Source organism: Macaca thibetana, chromosome 10 (genome assembly GCF_024542745.1).
Source record: "Macaca thibetana thibetana isolate TM-01 chromosome 10, ASM2454274v1, whole genome shotgun sequence".
Classification (NCBI taxonomy): Eukaryota; Metazoa; Chordata; class Mammalia; order Primates; family Cercopithecidae; genus Macaca; species Macaca thibetana.
Window position 1 is genome coordinate 68,846,754 of NC_065587.1, and position 23,648 is coordinate 68,870,401.

The 23,648-nt window shown below is 47.8% G+C and overlaps 3 protein-coding genes across 6 annotated transcripts in view; 1 reads left to right on the top strand and 2 right to left on the bottom strand.

The window, feature by feature from the left end:
* The window catches only part of REM1 (RRAD and GEM like GTPase 1), a 753,594-nt gene that overhangs the window by 435,065 nt on the left and 294,881 nt on the right, over positions 1–23,648 (bottom strand). The gene's annotated exons all lie outside the window — the stretch shown is intronic.
* On the bottom strand, positions 2,775–22,816 carry C10H20orf96 (chromosome 10 C20orf96 homolog). Its single transcript, XM_050807192.1, has 11 exons — positions 22,635–22,816; positions 22,299–22,347; positions 21,597–21,714; positions 15,647–15,765; positions 10,692–10,850; positions 10,021–10,120; positions 8,921–9,078; positions 8,739–8,840; positions 8,486–8,572; positions 7,662–7,780; positions 2,775–3,166 (listed from the first exon to the last, which is right to left on the bottom strand). Exons 1-11 carry the CDS (start codon positions 22,652–22,654, stop codon positions 3,106–3,108), a joined length of 1,092 nt encoding a protein of 363 aa, XP_050663149.1. The 5' UTR covers positions 22,655–22,816; the 3' UTR covers positions 2,775–3,105.
* The window catches only part of NRSN2 (neurensin 2), a 79,262-nt gene continuing 78,128 nt past the window's right edge, over positions 22,515–23,648 (top strand). Inside the window, exon 1 of the mRNA XM_050807328.1 lies at positions 22,515–22,518. The gene's annotated coding sequence lies outside the window, so the exon portion shown is untranslated. The remainder of the gene's footprint in view (positions 22,519–23,648) is intronic.

The following is a 23,648-nucleotide window of genomic DNA, read 5'->3' on the forward strand; positions in this document are numbered from 1 at the left end:
TGGGCGACAGAGCAAGACTTCATCTCAAAAAAGAAAAAAAGAAACAGTCCCAGGATGCATCCATGTGCATGTGCATGCAGGTGTATCTGCTTGTGAGAGCTGCACACACGGCTCTGAGTACCTGGGAAGATACCCATGTGCAGTTGCTGTACATGTGTGGGGTCACTCTCTGGCGCATTTGGAGGCATGAGGGCTACATGCAATGTGAGGGAATCTATGTCCAGGCGTCCTTTCTTGTTTTTCCTCCTCTGAACTTATGCATCCCTCCACAAAAAGTCCAGCTCCTGGCTAAAAACCTACGTGTGATTTTTCAGCTTAACCACAGGCAATGACAGGTTTTACCTGGCAGGCCTCACAGCTGGGTTGTGCACAGCGGATGCATTGCAGTCTTTAAAGACAGTTGCAGGCACAGACTCAAGCCTCCTGGACAGTCGACCTCTCACACACATCTCCGCTCCTACCCCAGGTCTTCATTCAGACACGTCTTCATTGCAGTGGGGTAGGCCTTTGGCCACGACCTCCTTATCATGGGGAGTGGGGAATCCTTGAAGACACTTTCCTCCATGCTGACTCAGAACTTTTCCCACTCTCCCTTCCCCACCCCATCCTTGGCCCCCAGGTCTGTACAACTGCAGGAGCCTTTTGTTGGAAGCTCTTCTGCAGTGAGACCAACCCCACACCTGTGCTCATCCACCCGACCCCAGATGGCATCATTCTATGAGGAAATGAGAACAGGGTGGATCTGTGTTCTACAAAATAAAACAAACCAGGTTCTCTGGTTTAGCCTCTTCCTTGTAGTGTAATAATAAGAGATTTGGGGCTTGGCTATTGCTTTCATTTTGACTTTTTTTGTTGTGAGACAGGGTTTCACTCTGTCACCCAGGCTGGAGTGCAGTGGTGTGATCTCGGCTCACTGCAACCTCTGCCTCCTGGGCTCAAGCAATCCTCCTACCTCAGTCTCCCTAGCAGCTAGGACTACAGGCGCATGCCATCATACCCAGCGAATTTTTATATTTTTTATAGAGACAGTGTTTCACCATGTTGCCCAGGCTGGTCTCAAATTCCTGAGATCAAGCAATCCACTGGCCTCAGCCTCCCAAAGTGCAAGGATTACAGGCATGAGCCACCATACCAGGCCATCATTAATCAGCTGCTCCAGCACTTGGCAGTTCAGCTCTCTCCTGCTCATCTGAGCTCCTGATTATACAGAGGTTAAGAGCAAACTGCCTCTGCAACTTAGTAACCTGGTGACTTTGGAAAAATCACTTTGCCTTTTCATCCTTTGGTTTCTTCATCTGTAAAATGAAAATAACAATACCTATTTCATAGGGTTGTTGCTGTGAGGATGTAGTGAGTCGATACATGTAAAGCATAAAGTAGGTTCTATTGAAGTGTTTGCTATTGTATTCAACATGGTCCATTTCTGCTTGGAGATCCATATGACTCTGGGGAGTATCTGTTGGCTCAGCCTAGGTCACGTGTTCCACCTTAACCATCCCTTCCCTGCTCCAAGGTAGAGCCGGTGACCTGAACTAAACCAGCAGACATGCTCCACCTCCAAGACCGGCTCAAGATGGGCATGTAATATAAGCTGGTTCAATTAGAGTGAATCTTTTTTTCTTTTTTTTTTGAGATGGAGTCTCATCCCGTCACCCAGACTAGAGTGCAGTGGCACAATCTCAGCTCACTGCAACCTCTGCCTCCCAGGTACAAGCGCCTCCTGAGTAGCTGGGATTACAGGTGCCTGCTGCCATGCTCAGCTAATTTTTGTATTTTTAGTAGAGACAGGGTGTTGCCATGTTGGCCAGGATGGTCTCAAACTCCTGACCTCAAGTGATCCACCTGCCTCGGCCTCCCAAAGTGCTAGGATTACAGGCGTGAGCCACTGTGCCCAGCCCAATTATAGTGAATCTTAATACACTGGCTAAAAATTCTGGGACACATTCAGTCTCTCTCTTTCCAACAGGACATGTACAAGGACCTGCACAACCCTGGGAGATGCTGGCATATTGGGGCCACAAGCGGTGCTGACCTTAAGGAAAGGGCAACACCTCAGAAAACAAAGTAGATAAATAGAAACCAAGTCCTTAGTGCCATCACTTGATTTCTGGATAAAGCCTCATCTAAGCTATTTATTGATCTGAGCCCTTCATAGTTTAGGCCAATGTGATTTGGTTGTTTTGTTACCTGTAACCAAAAGTCTCTTAACACAAAGTGGATCTGTGAGTGACCAGAGTCTCTTGGGGGTTGTAGCAATCTAGATCCCCAGAGAAGCCAACTCTGAGATGGAGTGTAGGGTGTACAACGTTGATCAATGAGTGCTCTTGGAACCAACAACTGAGGAAGACAGAAGTATGCAGGATTGGGCACAGGGAGAAGTCCAGCTGCAATGCAGGCCCAAGGGTAATTGCAGCTGAGCCTTCAGGAAGTTCTGGAGCCAGAGTAGCCCTTCTGAGTTGTTCTAAGCACTGAAGGCCTAGCAAGTTCCCAGGGGTATTAAACTCAATAAGCCTGTCAGCCTCCACAATGCCCGCAACAGGTCTGGGCACAGATTGGAGAGAAGCTGGGCTCCCAACTGCACCAGGAGGGAGTGGCCCAGAGCCACAGAGCCACGGAGACTCAGGCAGGGGGTTGCTCCAGCACTTCTTCTGGAGAAGTTTTGAGCCCCAAATGCAGTTAGCACAGCTGCCCGCCCCTTATCTTAAGACGAAGTTCGTTGCCACCATATCTTCTGCAAGGCCCAGCTGGGGACCCCAAGATACTGGCAAAAAAGCAAATGTAAATCCAGCTTTATCGGTAAAAAAGGAACAGCAGATTTAACTGGAAATTCCCACCTGGCCCAACAGCACCAACCAGAAAGAAGGGAAGAAGAGAGGAAAAAACTGCAGGAAGGAGAGAAAGGAGGGAGGGAGGGAGAGGAGGAAGGAAGGAGGGAGGGAGGGAGAAAGGGAGGGAGGGAGGGAAAGAAAGAGGGAGGAAGGGCACAGGGAGCAGGGAGACTGTAGATCAGGGTCTGAATGGAGACTCGGTCTTGGAAGTAAATGATCCAAGGCTCCAGGTGCTGGGGAGAGAGCAGGAGGGGAGGGCAGCCCATGGCACTGCCATCTAGAAGGGTAGCGGCTCTTCCACAGGAATGTTGAGGATGACATCCATGTCTGGGGTGCACCTGGTGGGAGGCAGCACAGAGGGCCATGAGAGACCAGAGGTGGGGGTATGGGAGTACCCGCTCAGGGGAGCCCTGCTCTTTAGAACTCTGGTACTTACTTGGGTTGGGGGGCAATCCCAAAATACAATCTGTGACCTATCTGTGACCTCAAAGCCCAAATGTGCATACACAAGCATGAACACACACACACATCAAAAATGGAAAATAAATGAGTTTGGCAGGACGAATGTTCCCCTGACAAGTCTGAGGTCAAGAGGCAGCAGGAACTCAGCTCTGAAATGCTGGGGGCCCTCAAGATAATCACTGGCTTTGGAGTGAGGATGACAGGTTTGATAATTTGACTCCGTGTCACCTTGAGCAAGCTATTTCTACTCTCCCAGCCTCACTCCTTCAGTTGGTACTTAAGTGAAAAGCACTCTTGAAGTGCCAGACCCCAGGTGAGCCTCAGTTTCGTCATCCGTCAAATGGGTTTAATATCCTAACCTCAGTTGGCCGAGCACAGTGGCTTACACCTGTAATCTCAGCACTTTGGGAGGCCGAGGTGGGCGGATCACAAGGTCAGGAGATCGAGACCATCCTGGCTAACACAGTGAAACTCCGTCTCTACTAAAAATACAAAAAAATTAGCTGGGCGTGGTAGCAGGCGCCTGTAGTCCCAGCTACTCGGGAGGTTGAGGTAGGAGAATGGCATGAACCCAGGAGGTGGATGGAGCTTGCAGTGAGCCGAGATCACGCCACTGCACTCCAGCCTGGGTGACAAAGCAAGACTCCGTCTCAAAAAAAAAAAAAATCCTAACCTTGGTGGAAAGGTTATTCCACCTTCCACCAAGTTATTGGTGGAAAGATTAAATGAGACCATGCCAGCATATAATAAGTGTTCAGTGAATGACAGGCATTATTATTTCCATGAAAGTAGCAAGAGAGATGGATTCCCATCAGCAATATATTCCCCATCGCAGGGACCAGAACAAATATTTAAGAGGTTGAAGGATTACACTCTCTTTTATTCTTTCTCTCTTCCAAGGAGACCATCCTCTCTCATAGCTTCAATAATCTACTGGTACACATGAAGTATTTAGGCAGGAAATGTCAGGATACTTGCAATTTACAATACCATTCACCAAAAAAAAAAAAAAGAATGAACATGAAACCAATATGGGAAAAAAAAAAACAATTTTTAAATCTAGATGGGCAAAACTGGCTATTCATTATATCATTCTCTCTACTTTTCTTTATATTTGAAATTTTTCATAATAGTTTTATAAAAAAGTGCATCTCTATGCTGGCAACACCTAAATTTCTACTTCCAGCCAATATCTGTCCTCTGAGGTCTACACTTACCTTGTCAATTGCCCACCCAAGGACTCCACCTTGATACCTCATGTAAACCAAACTTACTGTCCAAGTCAACTGTATGGTTTTTTGTTTTGTTTTGAGACATGGTCTCACTCAGTCACCGAAGCTGGAATGCAGTAGTGCGATCACAGCTCACTGTAGCCTGGAACTCCTCAATCAATCCTCCTGCCTTCCAAATAGCTGGGACCACAGGCATGTGCCACCACATCTGGCTAATTTATTTTTTGTAGAGGTAGCGGTCTCACTATGTTGTCCCCTGGTCTCGAACTCCCAGCCTCAAGCGATCCTTTTTCCTCAGCCTCCTAAAGCACTGGGACTACAGGTGTGAGCCACCATGCCTGCCTCCAAGTAAACTTTTGACTGTGCCTACATACACATCCCTCACCCCATCCCAGCCTTCCCAATCTCTGCATTTGACACCACTACCACTCCATTACAAAAGTCAGGAGCCCAGGGATTATTCTTGTTATCTCCCTTTCCTGTACGTCCCAAGTCATACAAGTCCTTCTTACCTTCCTAAATAATTCTCCAATCCATCTATTTCTCCCACCTCTTCTGCCACACACTTGGCCAGGCCACTCCCCATGTTCCCCTGGACAACTGCCCTCACACCCAGTAGAATTCCAGCTGCCACTCTGGCTCCTTGCCAATCTCATCCCCATGCTCTTTTATTTTCTTTTAAGAAAGAGTCTTGCTCTATTACGCAGGCCGGAGTGCAGTAGCATCATCTTGGCTCACTGCAACCTCTGCCTCTAGGACTCAAGCAATCCTCCTGCCTCAGCCTTCCGTGTAGCTGGGATTACAGGCACACACCACCATGCCTGGCTAATTTTTGTATTTTTTGTAGAGATGGGGTTTCACCATGTTGCCCAAGCTGGTCTCGAACTCCTGGACTTAAGCAATCCTCCCACCTTGGCCTCCCAAAATGCTGAGATTACAGGCATGAGCCACCACACCTAGCCCACCATGCTCTTTTCAAACTGACTTTTTCGGAATACAAATCTGATCATGTCACCACGTGGCTTAAGATCCTTTGCTTCTGGGATCAGGCAGAAAATCTGGCCCTACAGGGCACTGCACAGAGGTCCCTGGGGCTGAGTTGCCCTGCTCCCTTCCCGCCACTCTCCCTGTCACTCTTCGTTCCAACCACACTGGCCTCACCAGCTCCGTGTCAATGCCAAGTTCCTTCCAACCACAGCTCCTTCACAGCTCAAGGCTCAACATGTAGTTGGTTCATAGAGCAGTAGCATAAGCATCACCCGGGAGCTTCTTAGAAATGCAGAATCAGGCTGGGCATGGTGGCTCACACCTGTAATCCCAGCACTTTGGGAGGCCAAGGCAGGTGGATCATTTGAGGTCAGGAGTTCGAGACCAGCCTGGCAAACATGGTAAAACCCCATCTCTACTAAAGATAAAAAAATTAACCAGGCATGGTGGTGCACACCTGTAATCCCAGCTACTCAGGAGGCTGAGACAAGAGAATCACTTGAACCCAGGAGGTGGAGGTTGCAGTGAGCTGAGATGGCGCCACTGCACTTCAGCCTGGGAGACAGAGTGAGACTCTGTCTCAAAAAAAAAAAAAAAAAAAAAGAAAAGAAAAAAAGAAAGAAATGCAGAATCGTGAGCCTAACTGAGACCTACTGACTTGGAATCTGCTTTTTAACATGATCTCCAGGTGTTTCCTGGGCATGTTCCAGTTAGAGACGCTCTGGTTAACAGTGTGCCATTTCCACTTTTTAGGAGTGAAAATCTGCTTCTTTACTCCTAGTGTTCCCTTCCGTGTGGAAGGGCATCCATGAGTGTATTGCTCCTGGCCTCTCTCTGCCCCTTCATATTCTGCTTTTGGAAAGGGGGTATGACCACCAGAATGGTGAGTGTGAGGAGAGGAAGGGGACACAGGGAGCCCAGTCCCTTCCTCTCTCAGCAGCGAGCAACCCAAAAGGACTCCACTCTTCTCTGCCCCAAGGCCTGGCTCCACGTGGGTCCGGCTCCACCACGACTGGGTGGTTCAATTTGCCTAATTCTGGGTTCACTATTCAGAGACCAACATGCCTAGAAATATAAGCCACAGTCTCTAAAATCAGCTTCACCCGAATAAAGGTGATAACCTGGCCTGCATGCACCTTACCTCTTTCAATCTCATTCACTGTGTTAATTTTTGTATTTTTAGTAGAGACGGTGTTTCACCAACTTGGCCAGGCTGGTCTTGAACTCCTGACCTCATGATCCACCCACCTCGGCCTCCCAAAGTGCTGAGATTACAGGCGTGAGCCACCGCACCCGGCCCCTAAGAGTCACTTTCACAGTGGCATGTACTCTACTCTGCAGCTCCAGGCTCTGCTGCAACTCCACAGTTACTTGTGGCTCATTATTGACTCACGTCCAGTTCCCTCTTTGGCTCCATGAGGGCAGGGCCAAGAACTGTTTTCATTCACACAGTGCCTGGCATTCAGAGGCACTTCATAAATCCAATAGCATTTTGTTTTGGGTTTTTTTTTTTTTTTTAGAAAAAGAAGAAAAGGAAGAGATGGCAATAGGAGAGTAGAAGGAAGGAAAAGGATAGGAGGGAGAGACAGATACAGACGAAGAAGAAAAATTAAAGAATTTGCAAACGCTAGGCTCTGCCATACATGGTCCTGTGGTGTCATCATGGAGAGGTAAGCCTGGGGGACCCCCAACCCAATCGCAGAGGGCTTGCCCCAAGGGAGGGTAGGCAAAGAATTGGTTTCTAGGGCCCAAAAACCTGCCAAGTGAAGAGGACATCCTTCTCTCCTTGTGGAGTGTCTTCCAGGCTATTCTTCCCTGAAGCCAACCACCCCACTCAACTCTGCCTTCCTCAAGAACCCAGAAGTGAAGGGCTGCACCCACTTGGTTGATACATGGAATCTGGGAACTAGAAGAGCCCTTAGAGATTACACAACCCAGCCTGCTGTGTACAGATGGGAATCGGAGGCCTCTGCAGAGATGGGAAAGGTCACATCTGCCCCGGTCAGTGGCAGGTCCAAGGCGGAAACCTAGGCCCCTCCCTCCCTGTACAGGGTTCTGCCATCCACACCAGACTGCCTTCCCCAAGAACAGAGAGCCTCTGTGAGCTCAGAGTGTGGCTGGTTTAAGAGGCAGTGGCAAAAACATCACATACTTGGGTTTCCGAAGCAGAACATCCTCAAACACGACCTCTCGGGGTTCCCGGGTCTGGGCTTGGAGCTCTTCCACCTCGGCCCTTAATACGGGCATGTTCTCCTCAAACTGGTCAATAAACTGAGAGGAAAGGCATAGCAGGGGAGAAGGGAGAAGCCAAACGCCCCCCAACCAAAGGGAGAAAGGTCAAAATGAACAAGGAGCAAAGCTATCTGGGGAAATGGTATGGGCTCTGTTACTGGGACTTGCTGGACTCCAGAGAGGGGACCTCCCCATGCAGGGTGGGGCTGGCTTCCAAGTGAGTGACAATATTCAGTGGTGCTGAAACAGGTGAGGGATCATGGAGAATGGAGACAGGTTACAAACTGGCAGAGAATGCTCAATCATGGGAATAAATGGAGGCTGGCAGAGATAGCGAAGGGCATGCACATTAAAAACCGATGAAGAGGCAAGATAATGAAAATTAATTCAAGAAGGCAGTGATGGTGAAGTTCATTAACACCGATAATGGGTGGTGGGCAGTGACAAGAAGCAAGGGGTAAAGATGCAAGGTGGCTAATGGCTGAATAGGTGATGCTTGATGATGTTGCAAATGGTTCATAGCCAGCGATGCAGGCTAACAAGGCAAGGCCTAGGTCGGTGCCAATCACCTTCCCAGATGAAAGACAAGTGACAGTAATGGCACCGGCAAGGAGGCAGGCCAACACCAAATTTAGAGACCTCCTGAGTGCTAGATCAGGAGAAGCCTGACCCATTCCCACAGGCTGTGGGGACTGCCCACCCACTGCTCCCCTACAGGGACCACCACCTTCCTCGCCCACGCACTTCTCTGAACCTTTGCATGCATTTCAGGAAGTCTTGGCTTTCCCATATCTTCTGTAGGAGAGCCTTCTCATAGGGACGCTGGGTTTTCTGTGGAGGAAGAAGAGGTCTGGCCCCCAGGTGCCTCTTCCTGGGCAGCAAAACATGGTAGAGACCAATAGGGCTGCAGTGGGCCTGGAGGCAGAGGATGGGGAAGAAGGGGGGGTGGGAGTGGGACCTGGATTCCCCGCCTCCCACACAGCAACTGGCTACTCACTGCCACCACAGAACTCAGAATTTTTTTCTTCTTCTTCTGAATCTTGTCAGACAAGGATTCCAGGACCTTTCTGCGCATCTCACTGAGGTCATCCAGCTCATCCTGGGATCCAGCAGAAGGGTGTTGGCCACCAGCCCGGACTCCCACACAGTCTGGTGGGGGAGGGGCAGGGGGTCCCCTACCTGCTGACTGTCCTTATCCTGCTGCAGCTGGCGCACAAGGGTGGAGATCTGGACAGACTTGATGGAATACTCATGGTCCATGTAAGTGCTCAGGAAGTTCACTTCCTCCTGGGTCTTCTCAATCTTGGCATTCAGCTGCTCCGCCTGCTGCTCTAGAGCTGGGGGGGGGTTAGGGAGGTCGGCAGGGAGAGGAGGCAAGACCTTCCCTCAAGCACCTGGGCCCCAGGAGGCCCAGGAGGCAAGGTCTCCTTGGCCAATAACTGGGGTCTGGGCTGAGGCGAGCTCACACAGGGCAGGGAGGTGGTTAAAAGATAAGGCTCTAGAGGGTTTTCCACCCCTGCAGGAGAAGAGGCAATGCTGGGTAGGCAAAAGGAAGGGAATTGGTGCACGATCCCTAGACTAGTCCCCACTCTGCCACTGACTTGCAGTGTGGCCCTCGCCAAGACTGTCCCTCTCCAGACTTCAGTCTCCTCAGAGACACACTCAAGGAAGTGAGACCAGGCAGATGGGGTGACAGTGGCTCCCAAGACACAACCCATGGCAGGATTAAGACAGTCTATCCTGTCTTCCTCCAGAGAGAGATCCCCAGTGTCTGGGGTTGCCTGATCCACTGCCCCTCTGCTCAGCAGCTGTGTAGTCTGCTCAGGGAAAACGAACCACAGGCCAGGCAGGATGGAAGCCAGGAGACCTAGGTTCTAGCCCAGCCACTGACTCCCAGAAGGACCTTGGCAGGAAACGGAGCCAGGCTAGAGTTGGATTCTGGCTCCTAGCTATAAAACCTTCCACAAGCTACTTCACCTCTCTTAGTCTCCGTTTCCTCCCCTGTAAAAAGGACAGCTTCCCTGCCTCCAGGTAGTTGCAATGACTGGGTGTGTGCCTGTAACAATGCAGACATTGGTAGAGACCCAGACATGGGGCCTGGAAAGACCTAAGTGCTGGGTAAGTAGGCTATTCGCTCTGTATCTTAGCCTTCCCATCTGCCTAGAAGAGAGACGATGGGGCTGAGGGTTTCTGAATGGCAAGTACAAGATGAATGCTGTGCTGCTAACTTCCCCAAGGTGCCACGGGGAGGGTCACGGAATTCGCCCAGGGATTCTTACAGCTCATCTTGCATTTCTTCTTTTCTTCCCACTCCTGAAGCTCAGACTTCAATTGCTGCAGCCTCTTCTTGTTTGAATACTCCAAGATGTCGATGATGGTCTGTGGGAGGGGTGGGATCAACTCACCCACAGGCTCTGCTGGCTCTCAGAAGCGGCCACCCAGCACTTCCTCAGAGGAGTCCCGAATCCCAACCTCACTCCCAGAAACCTGACCAGAGGCTAATCGGGACAATAACAGAGTCCACCCTTAGGATTGTTGTAAGGACTATATAAATGCATACAGATCGCTTGCTATTACACGTAGAGGTGTTTGCAAATGCTGGTGGTGGTAGCAGCTACCTCTTGCACGGGTACAATATGCGCCAGGTAAACCCCCTCTGGGACGGGTGCTATTGTGCCGCATTTCACAGAGCTCAGGGAGGCAAAGTTAACTCAAAGTCTCCTGGCCAGTGAGTGCTGGCGCGTTGGGATGAAACTCCCATCTCGGTCCTCTTGCAAAGCCCAGGTGAGGGGAGTGAAGTTGAAGAAATGCGTCTTCCAGTTGAAGGAAGCAGCATGTGCAATGGGCAGGGAAGGGCAGGAGAGGGCGCACGAGCACGTGGAGGGAGGGAAGGAGGGCGGGCGGATGCCGAGGGCACTGCCGGCACCGAGGGCAGAGGCGCGGGTCTCACCGCTAGGATGTCCTGCTGCTGCAGCAGGGCCCGCACGTTCAGGGTCGTGCTGTTCTCCATGTCCTGGATGGTCTCGATCAGCTCCTCGTTGAGCTTGGTGAGGAAGTTCTCATGGCTTTGGAGCTCTCGCAGAGCGGTCCTCCCGTTCCTGAGCATCATCTGCGGGCGGAGGGAAGAGTAGAGAGGCGGCGTTGCGCCCTGCCCGGCCGGAGTCCCCAAAAGCCCGTGGACCGCCGCCCCAACCCCGCCAGACTCCCGCCCCCTTGCGGCCTTCTGCTGGTAAATGCGGCCCAAGCTGGGCGGCGGTTCCCCATTGTCTGCGCCGCCCGGGAGCTCCGGGACTCTCCTCCCTTCGGAAACGCACGTGTACCCATCATTTCACATCCCTGAGGTGCGGGTGCATCTTACAGTTGGTGGCGTGTCACCATATAATCAACAAATACATTATTAGTGGGTAAATAAAGATGTGCCTTAATATCAATGGCTTCTCAGAATCAATGAAATATATAAATAATAATAAGGGCCGGGCAGGGTGGCTCACATCTGTAATTCCAGCACTTTGGGAGGCCAAGGTGGGCCGATCACGAGGTCAGGAGTTCGAGACCAGCCTGACCAACATGGTGAAACTCCGTCTCTACTAACAATACAAAACTTAGCGGAGCGTGGAGGCGCATGCCTGTAATCCCAGCTACTGGGGGTGCTGAGGCAGGAGAATCGCTTGAACCTGGAAGGCGGGGATTGCAGTGAGCCGAGATCGTGCCACTGCACTCCAGCCTGGGTGACAGAGGAAGATTCCATCCCAACAATAGTAACAAACGCCCCAGGTAGGTAAGAAGGTGGCAGAGGCCGGGCGCGGTGGCTCAAGCCTGTAATCCCAGCACTTTGGGAGGCCGAGGCGGGTGGATCACGAGGTCAGGAGATCGAGACCATCCTGGCTAACATGGTGAAACCCCGTCTCTACTAAAAATACAAAAAACTAGCCGGGCGTGGTGGCGGGCGCCTGTAGTCCCAGCTACTCGGAGGCTGAGGCAGGAGAATGGTGTGAACCTGGGAGGCGGAGCTTGCAGTGAGCCGAGATCACGCCACTGCACTCCAGCCTGGGTGACACAGCGCGAGACTCCGTCTCAAAAAAAAAAAAAAAAAAAAAAAAAAGAAGGTGGCAGAGCGACCACCATGTCTGGAGGAGAAGCAGGGGAGGCAAAGTGGATGATAAACGTCAGCATTTCCTGGCAGGCCGTGGAGCTAATGAGTACTCTCATTTCACATAACAGCCCCCTATGGAACAAGGAGGGTCTGAGAGTTAAGTGACTCCCCTAAGATTACACCCAGCAGGTGCATAAAATCTACAGTAACAATAACAATTGTTGAGGGCCCTCTACATGCCAGGCCAGTTGCCATGCCTTGCTCCGCATGTGGCACATGGTATCGGTTCACCTGCCAACAGCTCTACGTTTACTAACTCTGTGTTGCTGATTAAGTGGAGGCTCAGAGAGTTTAATGACTTGCCCAGTGTCACACAGTCAAGAAGTGGCAGGGTTGGAACTGGAAAGCCAGACTTCTGAGTCCCAATGTCTGTCTTTCCACTATGCTAAAACAAGAATTGGGTAGCCTTAAAACTGCAAGGCATGGCTGAACCACGTAGTGACTAAGACTTGGATGTTGAACCTAGACACACCTTGGTTCACATCCCAGCTCAGCCACTTACCATCTAAAAGAATCTGGGCAAGTTAGTTAATGTTTCAGAGCCTCCTTATATTCATTCTAAAGGTAAGGAAACTAATACCTGTTTTAGAGAACTGCCATAAAATATAAATGAGATTGGACAGCTGTGGTGGCTCACGCCTGTAATCCCAACAATTTGGGAGGCCCAGGTGGGAGGATCACTCAAGGCCAGGAGTTCAAGACCAGCCTGGGCAACATAGTGAGACCTCATGTCTACAAAAAATAAACAAAATTAGCTGGGCGTGGTGGTGTACGCCCACAGTCCTAGCTACTCAGGAGGCTGAGGTGGGAGGAATGTTTGAGCCCAGAAGATCGAGGCTGCAGTGTTGAGATTGTGCCACCACACTCCAGCCCGGGTAACAGAGCAAGAACTTGTCTCAAAAAGTAAGTAAATAAATAAATAAAATTTTTTAAAAAATTAAAATGTTAGCTGGGCATGGTGGTGGGCACCTATAGTCCTAGCTACTTGGGAGGCTGAGGCAGGAGGATCTCTTGAGCCCAGGAGTTTACTGCTGCAGTGAGCTATGATTGTGCCATTGCACTTCAGCCTAGGTGACAGAGCAAGACCCTGTCTTTAAAAAAAACAAAGAATAAATAAATAAATAAGATGAAATTTACAATCAAGCCGCTTAGTGAGAGTGCACTTATATGCACTCAGTGAACAACAGGTGATACTTCTGGCTCTAACCCTCTACCCCTGCCATAAATATTTGCTCTTTTATTTATTCCTGTTCTTCCTCATTTCTCTATCCTTTACTAAAAACTACCCCTTCCTACTCCTCAGCTCCTTTATTTCTCATATAACAGTAATCATGCCGATGTATTGAGTGCTTACTATGCGGCTGATACTGTGCTAAGCACTTCATATGCACTGCAGCACATCAGCACATCACCCTCACGGCAACCCTAAGAGATGGGCACTATTATTAGGCCAACTTTATAAAAGCGGACAGCACTCAGACACAGTGGTTCACACCTGTAATCCCAGCACTTTGGAAGAGGAAGGTGGAAGGACTACTTGAGCCCAGGAGTTAGAGCCTGGGCAACAAAGGGAGATCCCATCTCTACAAAAATTAGCTGGGCATGGTAGTGCATGCCTATAGTCCCAGCTACTCTGAGAGGCTGAGGTGGGAGGATCACTTGGGCTTGGAAAGTCCAGGCTGCAGGGAGCCATGATCATGCCACTGCACTCTAGCCTGGATGACACAGCGAGACCCTGTCTCAATCAATCAATGTGGATACTAAGGATTAAATTCAGTGACTTATCCAAGGTCACACATAGCAGAGCTGTCATCCTTGAAGTCCAGGCTCCTAGCCACTCCACTATCTTGTCTCCACATCACCAGACCAAAATACCCAGAAGTATCTTGTGAAAAACACTATTCTCCAAGTCCTGGGCCCACTGAAACAGCAGCACTAGGGTTTCAGTTCAAATGTCACCCACCTTAGCAGCCTCTCATTAGCACCCTACCTAAAACAATTACTGCCACACTCTCCTCCGTGCCTCTAGCCCCCAACCTTATTCTTAGGCTTCTCTTTGGCTCTTATCATCACTTCAAATATCTTTCTCTTGTTGATTGTCAGTCTGCCCCATCCAATACAATGTAAGTTCCCTAAGATCAGAGGCCACATCACTGGTGAATCCTCCCACTCAGAACAGAACCTGGCACATGGTAGGTGCTCAATCAATATTTGTTGATTCACTAAATGAATGAAAGATGGTAAGAGACAGTATTAAGAACTGGACTGGTTAGGAGCACAAGTTTTAGAGCCAAATTGTCCAGGTTCAGCTTTTATATCAATCAAAAACACATAAACCCCTCTAAAGTTAGGATAAAAATAACAGAAATGGCCGGGCACAGTGGCTCACACCTGTAATCCCAGCACTTTGGGAGGCCAAGGCGGGCAGATCACCTGAGGTCAGGAGTTGGAGACCAGCCTGGCCAACATGGTGAAACCCCGTCTCTACTAACAATACAAAAAATTAGCTGGGTGTGGTGGTGGGCACCTGTAATCCCAGCAACTCAGGCGGCTGAGGCAGGAGACTTGTTCAAACCTGGGAGGTGGAGGTTGCAGTGACCTGAGATCTTGCCACTGTACTCCAGCCTGGGCAACAGAGTGAAACTCTGTCTCAAAAAAAAAAAAAAATAACAGAAATATGAGTTCCTCCTTTAAGAATACTGGGCCACCTCTAAACCATTTTGCAAGATAAAAGGTTAAAGGGGAAAAAAAACATTTCAAAGCAAATTATATTTTCCCTTGTTCTTTATATAGTAGTCATTGTTCATTGAGCTATTAAAAACTTTCTTGAATAATTATTCTATAGTATTTTGTAGTCTTTATAATACTTAGTATTTTACTTTCTGCTATGTATGCTAAGGACTTGTCTTCCTTTAGGCATTTCAAATACTTTGAAACATTGTTCAGATAATTCCAGAAGCCATAAAACAATGTATAGCAAGGAAATTAATTACCTACAATTGTATCGATTGATGTGAAAATTTTAATTGTCAGTTTCTAAGGCTTGCTTCGAAGTACACTGTATGAAAGTTTAATTTACTGGAATTTTTGTTTTATTTTGTTTTGTTTTTTTGAGATGGAGTCTCACTCTGTCCTCCAGGTTGGAGTGCAGTGGCACCATCTCAGCTCATTACAACCTCTGCCTCCCAGGTTCAAGCGAGTCTCCTGCCTCAGCCTCCTGAGTAGCTGGAACTACAGGTGTGTACCACCACACCCAGCTAATTTTTGTAGTTTGAGTAGAAATGGGCTTTCACCATTTTGGCCAGGCTGGTCTCGAACTCTGACCTCAAATGATCCACCCACCTAGACCTCCCAAAGTGCTGGGATTACAGGCATGAGCCACCACACCCAGCCAAGTTACTGGAAATTTTAAGATAAAGAAGCCACTAGATCCTGTTCCTAATGCAACAAAATAACAAGCAATTCTGATAATTTCTTGAGTCTTAAACAGAACAGCAAATGCTTTGTATAACTGGCTTTGACCCCTGATCCGGCCATTTCCTGACTGTGTGACCTGGTGCATGTCATTTATCTCCCTGCACCTCAGTTTCCCGGTTTGTAAAATGGGAACGAGGATAAGCGTGCTCGCATGGTTCCTGTGAGGAAGAAATGAGTCAAGTCTGGCACCCACAAAGTTCTCAGCACATGTTTGCTAGAGCCATCATCCCCGTCCCCGCGCTGGGCCCAGTGTCCAGGGAAGATGTGCCTCATACCTTCATTAACCGGATTTTGGCCTGCATCTTCCCAGGGTCCAACTTCCGCCTTCTATGTAGTTCTCGTGGATTCTTCGGCTGGTGGCTTGTCACCACTCCAGTGGGCTTGGAGTGGAACACTAGGGGTAGACAGGAAAGGACAGGGAGAGAGTGAGGGTACAGGCAGGCCTGAGGCCAGGTTCCTGGGAGCACACCTTTAATGAGAGGCGGGCCAGGCCCCAGCTCCACCCTCTGGCTGCCTTATAGTGTGACACTAGACTAAGAGTGAAATTCACACCCTTCATTAAGCTCCCAGGACCTACTCTGGGCCTCGATATAAGGGAGCGACAAGCCCATGTGAAAGAAGTAACTATGAGCATGGGCAGAGGGGAGGGCAGGGCAGCCAGGAACCCCGCTCCCAACTGTCCAGTCAGAGAGTCGGGAACTCCCACTCCTTGTGTCTTTCCAGTAGCTGCTGCAGCACAGGACAGCAGAAAGACCAGAGTCTAGCAGCCCTGAATCCAAATCTCTGCTGTCCCACCAACCTGGCTGACAGAAGGCCTGATGGGGTAGGGGTTAAGAACAAGAACTAATGAGCCAGACAGTCTAAGTTTAAATCCAGGCTCTTGGCCAGGCACGGTGGCTCATGCCTGTAATCTCAACACTTTGAGAGGCCAAGGCGGGAGGATCACCTGTGGTCAAGAGTTCAAGACGAGCCCCGCCAACATGGTGAAACCCTGTCTCTACTAAAATTACAACAAATTAGATGGACATAATGGTGGGCGCCTGTAATCCCAGCTACTCGGGAAGCTGAGGCAAGAGAATCGTTTGAACTCAGGAGGTGGAGGTTGCAGTGCTGCGAGATCGCACTCCAGCCTGGGCAACAGACAGAGACTCCATCTTAAAAATATATATACATATAATCATAAAAATAAAATTTTAAAAAAATCCAGGCTCTGCCTTCTATTAGCTGTGTGACCTTGAGCAAGTCAAATGACCTCTGTGTCCCTCCATTCGTCCACCTATAAAATGGGAATAATCATCACGCCTACCTCGTAGGGTCTTCGTGAAGATGAAAGAAGAAGTTACTATACCTTAAAGGTATTTGGAATAGTGCCTGATGCATATTCAGTGCTGGATACACATTACCAGTTGTTACTCTTACTTCTGCTGACCTGAGAAGTGGGACCTCAACACCAGACAAAGGCACAGTGGCTTGCAAAACTCCAACTGGCTGTCTCTGAAACACTCTAAGAGCTGTGGTTCTGCCAGATAGGGAGTATAGGCATCTGGGGGGCATATTCTTAGAATCCCTGTTTCCTCTCCGCCTGTCATGCAATGACATGAGACAAATCACCCAGGTGGATCCAGCTCTACTCTCAGTCGCCACCGAAATCCCTGCTTCAGGTACAACCCAGCTCATCTGGGAAAGATATTAATCTCTTTAATAGATCAATGTCCTTCATCTTGAGAAATGGTGGCATTAACTATGGAGACGATTAAGTAAATTAATTTTGTGTTTAATTTATAAATTACCTGTACATATCCAGTTTTTAGTTGTAAAGAGATAGAATGATTAATAGGTTAATCTTGTGATTCTAATTTTAAAAGTGTAAGTGGGATTTTGATTTAGATTTAAGTTGAAAGGTTTAAGACACTCTTATTAAATATGTATAAATTACTTTTATTATTTAAGAGAACATAAGATTACCTATATTAATTTTTTTTTTTTTTTTTGAGAGGAGTCTGGCTCTGTTGCCCAGGCTGGAGTTCAATGGCGAGATCTTAGCTCACTGCAACTTCTGCCTCCCAGGTTCAAGCAATTCTCCTGCTTCAGTCTCCCAAATAGCTGGGATAACAGGCGCCCACCACCACACCCGGCTAATTTTTTTATTTTCAGTAGAGACAGGGTTTCACCATGTTGGCCAGGCTGGTCTTGAACTCCTGACCTCAGGTGATTCAGCTGCCTCAACTACCAAAGTGCTGGGATTACAGGTGTGAGCCACCTCGACTGGTCAGATTACCCAAATTTAGAAGTTTAAGTATTAGATATACAAGAATTACGTAAATACCCAATGGGTTTTTGTTAATCAGACAAGTGAACTATTTGAAAATGAAAATGAATACGTTAAATTTTAAGATGTGGCTTAAAAGGTTTAGGAGAATTTAATTAACCAAGTTCCAAAACCCCCTTACAAGTATTTATAAAAATTGTAAGATTCTTAAGTGGAATTTAAACGCTTAAGGAAGATTTGCAGTTTTAATAATATTTATTTTCATTATTGGTAGTAGCCCTGATTTATCTTTTTTTAAAATTCAACCTTTTATTTCAAGATAGCTCAGATTCACAAGCAGTTTTAAGAAATAATACAGAGGGGGCCGGGCGCAGTGGCTCACGCCTGTAATCCCAACACTTTGGGAGGCCGAGGCGGCGGATCACAAAGTCAGGAGATCGAGACCAGCCTGGCAAATAAGGTGAAACCCTGTCTCTACTAAAAATACAAAACAATTAGCTGGGCATGGTGGGGGGGGTGCCTGTAGTCCCAACTACTCAGGAGGCTGAGGCAGGAGAATGGCGTGAACCCAGGAGGTGGAGCTTGCAGTGAGCCAAGATCATGCCACTGCACTCCAGCCTGGGGGACAGAGCGAGACTCCGCCTCCAAAAAAAAAAAAAAGAAAGAAAGAAAGAATACAGAGGGGCTGGCTGTGTGGCTCACATCTGTAATCCCAGCACTTCGGGAGGCTGAGACAGGTGGATCACCTCAGGTTACGAGTTCAAGACCAGCCTGACCAACATGGGGAAACCCCATCTCTACTAAAAATACAAAAAATAGCCAGGTGTGGCTGTGCACGCCTGTAATCCCAGCTACTTGGGAGGCTGAGGCAGGGGAATCGCTTGAACCTGGGAGTTGGAGGTTGCAGTGAGCTGAGATCACACCACTGCACTCCAGGCTGGGTGTGAGAGAGAGAGAGACTCTGTCTGAAAAAAAGGAAAGGGGAAGGGAGGGGAGGGGAGGGGAGGGGAGGGGAAGAAAAAGGAAAAGGAAAAGGAAAGGAAAAAGGAAAGGAAAGGAAACAGAGGGAGTCTATGTACCCTTTACCCAGTTTTTCCCAATGTCAACATCCTGCAAAAGTACAGTACAATATCACAACCAGGATATTGACATTAAGATGGGCAAGATATAGAATTTTTCCATAACCACAAGGATCCTGCCTGTTGCCTTTTACAACCACACCTACTTCCCTCCCCTTACCACCCTCCTCACAACTCTGCCCTAACCCCTGCAATCACTAATCTGTTCTCCATTTCTATAATTTTGTGATTCCCAGAAGGTTATATAAATGGAATCATCCAGTATGTAACTGTTGGGATTGACTTTTTTTTTTACTTGGCATAATTCTCTGGAGATTCATCCAAGTTGCTGAATATATCAGTAGTTCTTTCCTGTTTATTGCTATATAGTTTTCCATGGTATGGATGCACCATAGCTTGTTTAAACATTCACCCATTGAGGGACTTCAAGGTTGTTTCCAGTTTTGAGGTATTACGAACAGGGCTGCTATGAACATTCACATACTGGCTTTTGTGTGAATGTAAGTTTTCATTTCTCTGGAATAAATGCCCAAGAGTAAAACTGCTGGGTCGGATTACTAGGAAGTGCATGTTTAATGTTGTTAGAGACTGCCACACTCGTTTCCAGAGAGGCTGCATCATTTTACCTTCCCACCAGCAATTGCGCACAATCTGATTTCTCCTCTTTGCTAGCATTTGGTGCTATCACTATTTTTTCATTTTAGCCATTTCGACAGGTATGCAGTGATATCTCACTGTGGCTTCATCTGCATTACCCCAATGGCTAACGACGTTGAACATCTTTTTAATGTGCTTATTTGACATCTGTGTATCTGCTTTGGTGAAATGTCTCTTCATGTCTTTTTCCCATTGCCTAACTGAATTGTCTGTTTCATTGTTGGGTTTTTAGTTACTGAGATATTCTACATAGTAGTCCTTTGTCAGATACATGGTTTGCAAATATTTTCTCCAAATCTACAGCTTGTCTTTTCATCCTCTTAAAAAGGTCTTTCTTAAGCCGGGTGCGGTGGCTCTCGCCTATAATCTCAGCACTTTGGGAGGCTGAGGCAGGCAGATTACTTGAGGTCATGAGTTCGAGACCAGCCTGTCTCTACTAAAAATACAAAAATTAGCCGGGCATGGTGGAACACGCCTGCAGTCCAGCTACTCGGGAGGCTGAGGCAGAAGAATCACTTGAACCCGGGAGGCAGAGTTTGCAGTGAGCTGCACTCCAGCCTGGGCAACAAAGCGAGACTCTTTCTCAAAAAAAAAAAAAAAAAAGTTCTTTCACAGAACGAAATTTTTAATTTTGATGCAGTCCAATTCATCTATTTTTCTTTTATGGGTCAAGCTTTTGGTGTGATATCTAAGAACTCCACTTGACCCTAGGCCCCAAAGATTTTTCTCTCCTGTTTTCTTCTAAAAGTTTTTCAGTTTCACATTTTACATTTAATTTCTATTTTATTTTATCTTTGAGCTAATTTTTATATTTGTTGTTAAACTTAAATTTTTTGTTTTTGTTTTTGTTTTTTTGCCTATGGATGTCCGATTGCTCCAGCGCCACCCGTAGAAAAGGCTTTCTTCTCCACTGAATTGTTTTTCCACTTTCTGAAAAACCCATTGGGAATATTTGTACGGATTTATTCCCGTTTTCTCACTGGGAAGTGCTGGCAGTGTCCAGCAGGGAGCTGATCCTTCATTCCCTGCTTGGTGGTGCTGATTCCACAACTGGGATAGTGCCGGCAGGAATGAGTGGAGAGGTCATCTTCTAATCCCTACCTGGCAGAAGAAGGTAGTGCTCTGACTCTCTCTCTAGGGTAGTGTCAACAGAGTCCGACAGTGACAAGATTTCATGAAGTGTCATGAGGTGGGACTGGTCACCTCTGGACTTCACTCCACTCCCCCAGCCTACCTATGTCAGTAGAGCCTGGTGGGAGCCTGAGCCTATATCCCTATCCAGCATCAGTGAGGTAAAATAAGGTGGTGAGATGCAGGGCAACTTGGCATTCTACTGTCCCATCTCCTTTTTGTGTTTCAGTGTTGCCCACAGGGGAGCTGATCTAACATTACTTACTCGGAGGCAATGAGGTGGTATGAGTGATTTTATACATAGGTGTATACATAAGTATGCTATATTGTCTATGAAGTTCATTTCAGGATACCAAAGAAATATTACAAAATATTTGCTATTAATTCTTACAACAATCCTATGTGGTATTAGCGTCCCCATTTCACAAATGAGAAAACCAAGGCTCAGAGAGATGAATGATTTTTCCAAGTGAGTAAATGGCAGAGCCAAAATCTGACCCCATGTCTGCCTGAGCCTGACCCAAGGCCTCAGAATTCCCCTGTAAAGCATGATAATGATGTGGCAGAGATTATTCTATGAGTTCACCAAACCTTGTTTTCTTTTCTTCCTGGAAAAACAGAAGGACTACATTTCCCACCTTCCCTTGTGGTTAGCAGAGGTCATGTGGCTAAATTATGGCCCCTGAAACATGAGTAGGAGTAACATTTGTCACTTCAAATCTGGACCCCCCCCCAAAAAAAAATGCCCACATAATTGTCCATGTTCTTGTTCTCTCTCTTCCCTCTATGCCAGCTGAATGCAAAAGTATCCAGCAGAAGACTTCGAGACCTTACAAAATATCAGACCCACAAGGTCAAAGGAACCTGGATCCCTGAATGACCATGTGGAACAGAATCCCTCCTTCCTCAGATCCACAAATGTACTGTGACATAAATGAGACATAAACTTCTATATCAATACTTGCAATTTGGGCATTGTTTATTATATCAGTTAGCCTACCCTAATATAAGTGGTGTCACCAAGAGCCAAGAGCAGCCACTCTATCCTGTCTCCAACCTCCACACCAGCTCCCAGCTGCCTCCACCTACCTGGTTGGACCCTAGTCAAAGTCTTCATTTTGCTTATATGAAGGCTGTTGGCTTGTTGGACTGGAGGCAGAGTAGATGGCTTGGTTTCCTGCTTGGACTGCTGCCATGGAACATAATCCTACAAAATATACAATCAGTCACATAGCACCATGAGTTCATATCCCAGCTCCACTCTTTTCAGATATCTGTAACCTCAAGCAAGTGACTTGACCTCCCTGAGCCTCGATTTTCTCATCTGTAAAGTGGATCTAATAATAAAACCTACTTCTGCCTGTTGGCACAAGAATTCCGAGAGATATTTATGAAGCATGTGGTAAGTGCTCCATAAATGTTAGCTATCACTTTTTTTTTTATCAGCCAGCCAGAATTTACTAAGCACATCCAGGCTGTGAGGTGCTAAGAACTGTGAGAAACAGAAGGCATGGAAAAGACGCAACATCCACCCTCAGGAAACCAGAGTAGCAATCAGATGAATAAGAGAGCAGCATAATACACCCTTACATTCTGGTAAGACAGTGAGAGGAGAAAAATGAGGTTCTGAGGCTTGCTCTGGCTCCCACAGCAAAGTGTGTGACCCGGCTGGGACTGGAATTCGGGTCTCCAGTCTATATCCGTGGAGCAGTCACAACCGTGAGAGTGGAGGGCAGGTGGACTGCAGGGCCAGCGAGCCTCCCACCCCAGCCCTAGTCCCCCAAGACTCACCGAAACCTGGAACTCGTAGACTGTGGAGTGAGTCCCAGAGTGGTTGGGTCTGGAAAGAGTTGGGAAGGGAAAGAACTTCCATTATCCCCAGCCCAAGGGGCAGCAAGCAGCAACTCAAAACAGGATTGGAGTCTTGAACCAGAAACTGCAGTTCACCGGGTACAATAGCGCCGCGGGAGTGGGGTGGGGCCAAGGAGATGTGGGCGGGGAGAGGGCGGGGTCAGAAGACTGAGGGCCGACCTCTAGGCGAGGGCGGCACAGCGGAGGGTGTGAAGTACTCATGCGCATTCCGCCTTTCTTCCAATTTTTTTTTTTTTTTTTTTTTTTTTTACCTACTTTTGTAAGACATGCGCCATTGGGGAAAATGGAAGAGAAGCTGCGAGTCTGTGAGACACTGATCTTCTAGAATAACTACTCGGCTTTTCCAACTTCCTTGTCTCAGTGTAGATCGCGCAGTAACCCAGGCCACTCAAAGGTCCGGAGACCCGATGCTTTCGCCAGCGTCTCGGTCTCCAAGGAAACGCGACGCCGGCTACCGAGCGCCTAGAGGGACTAACCTCTCAAGGCAAAATCTAGTTCGGCCCTCTTTTCAATTTTCAAATTCCCTTCAGTTTGCTCTGCCCATAATCCTAAAATATTATATCATATTTCTCCACTCTCATCAAACTTCCACCACTTCCTTCGCTATCTTCACTTTTGACTAATGAGTTTGCTTCCAATTTTACTAAGGAAATTTTAGGAATCAGTAAACCCACTAGTTCACAGCACCATTTACTCGCCTACTTGCCTCCTTCCTGTAACTACGTATAAACTGCCTACTAAGACCAATTCCTACATTTGTGCACCGAATCCTATCCTCTCACATTTTCTCAAAGATATTGGCCGAGCAGTTCTCCCCGTTTTTTCCTCCTCTTTTCCCTCTCCTTTGTATCATCAGTATACCAACGTATTTTTAAATTTCTTCTATTTAAAAAGCTTCACCACAGCGGGACACGGTGGGTCACGCATATAAGCATGAGAGCACTTTGGGAGGCCAGAGGTGGGAAGATCGCTTGAGCCAGAAAGGTCCAGGCTGCCTTGCCGTGAGCCATGATCCAGCCACTGCATTCCAGCCTGGTTGACAGAGCAAGACCCTGTCTCTAAATAAACAAACAAACCACTTCCCCTCCAGCCAGCTCCCATGTCTGCTTCATTTTAAAGCAAAACTCCTAGGTTTGCCTATTCTGTTTCCCATTGTTTTCCCTCCACTCAATCAGGCTTTCACTCTCCACTGAAACTGCCCTCATCAACATCATTGGTGACCTCCACTTTGCTAAACCCTATGGTCACTTCTAGGTCCTCCCCTTATTT

Bases quoted from the DNA above. Each gene is read 5' to 3' on its own strand.
- C10H20orf96 (XM_050807192.1), bottom strand. From the start codon at position 22,654: ATGGCGCATGTCTTACAAAA. The intron at 8,841-8,920 runs GTAGGGGACCCC...GCTGGATCCCAG, and splicing joins AGGATAAGGACAGTCAGCAG to GATGAGCTGGATGACCTCAG. The intron at 7,781-8,485 runs GTGCGTGGGCGA...CTTTCCTCTCAG, and splicing joins GCATGCAAAGGTTCAGAGAA to TTTATTGACCAGTTTGAGGA.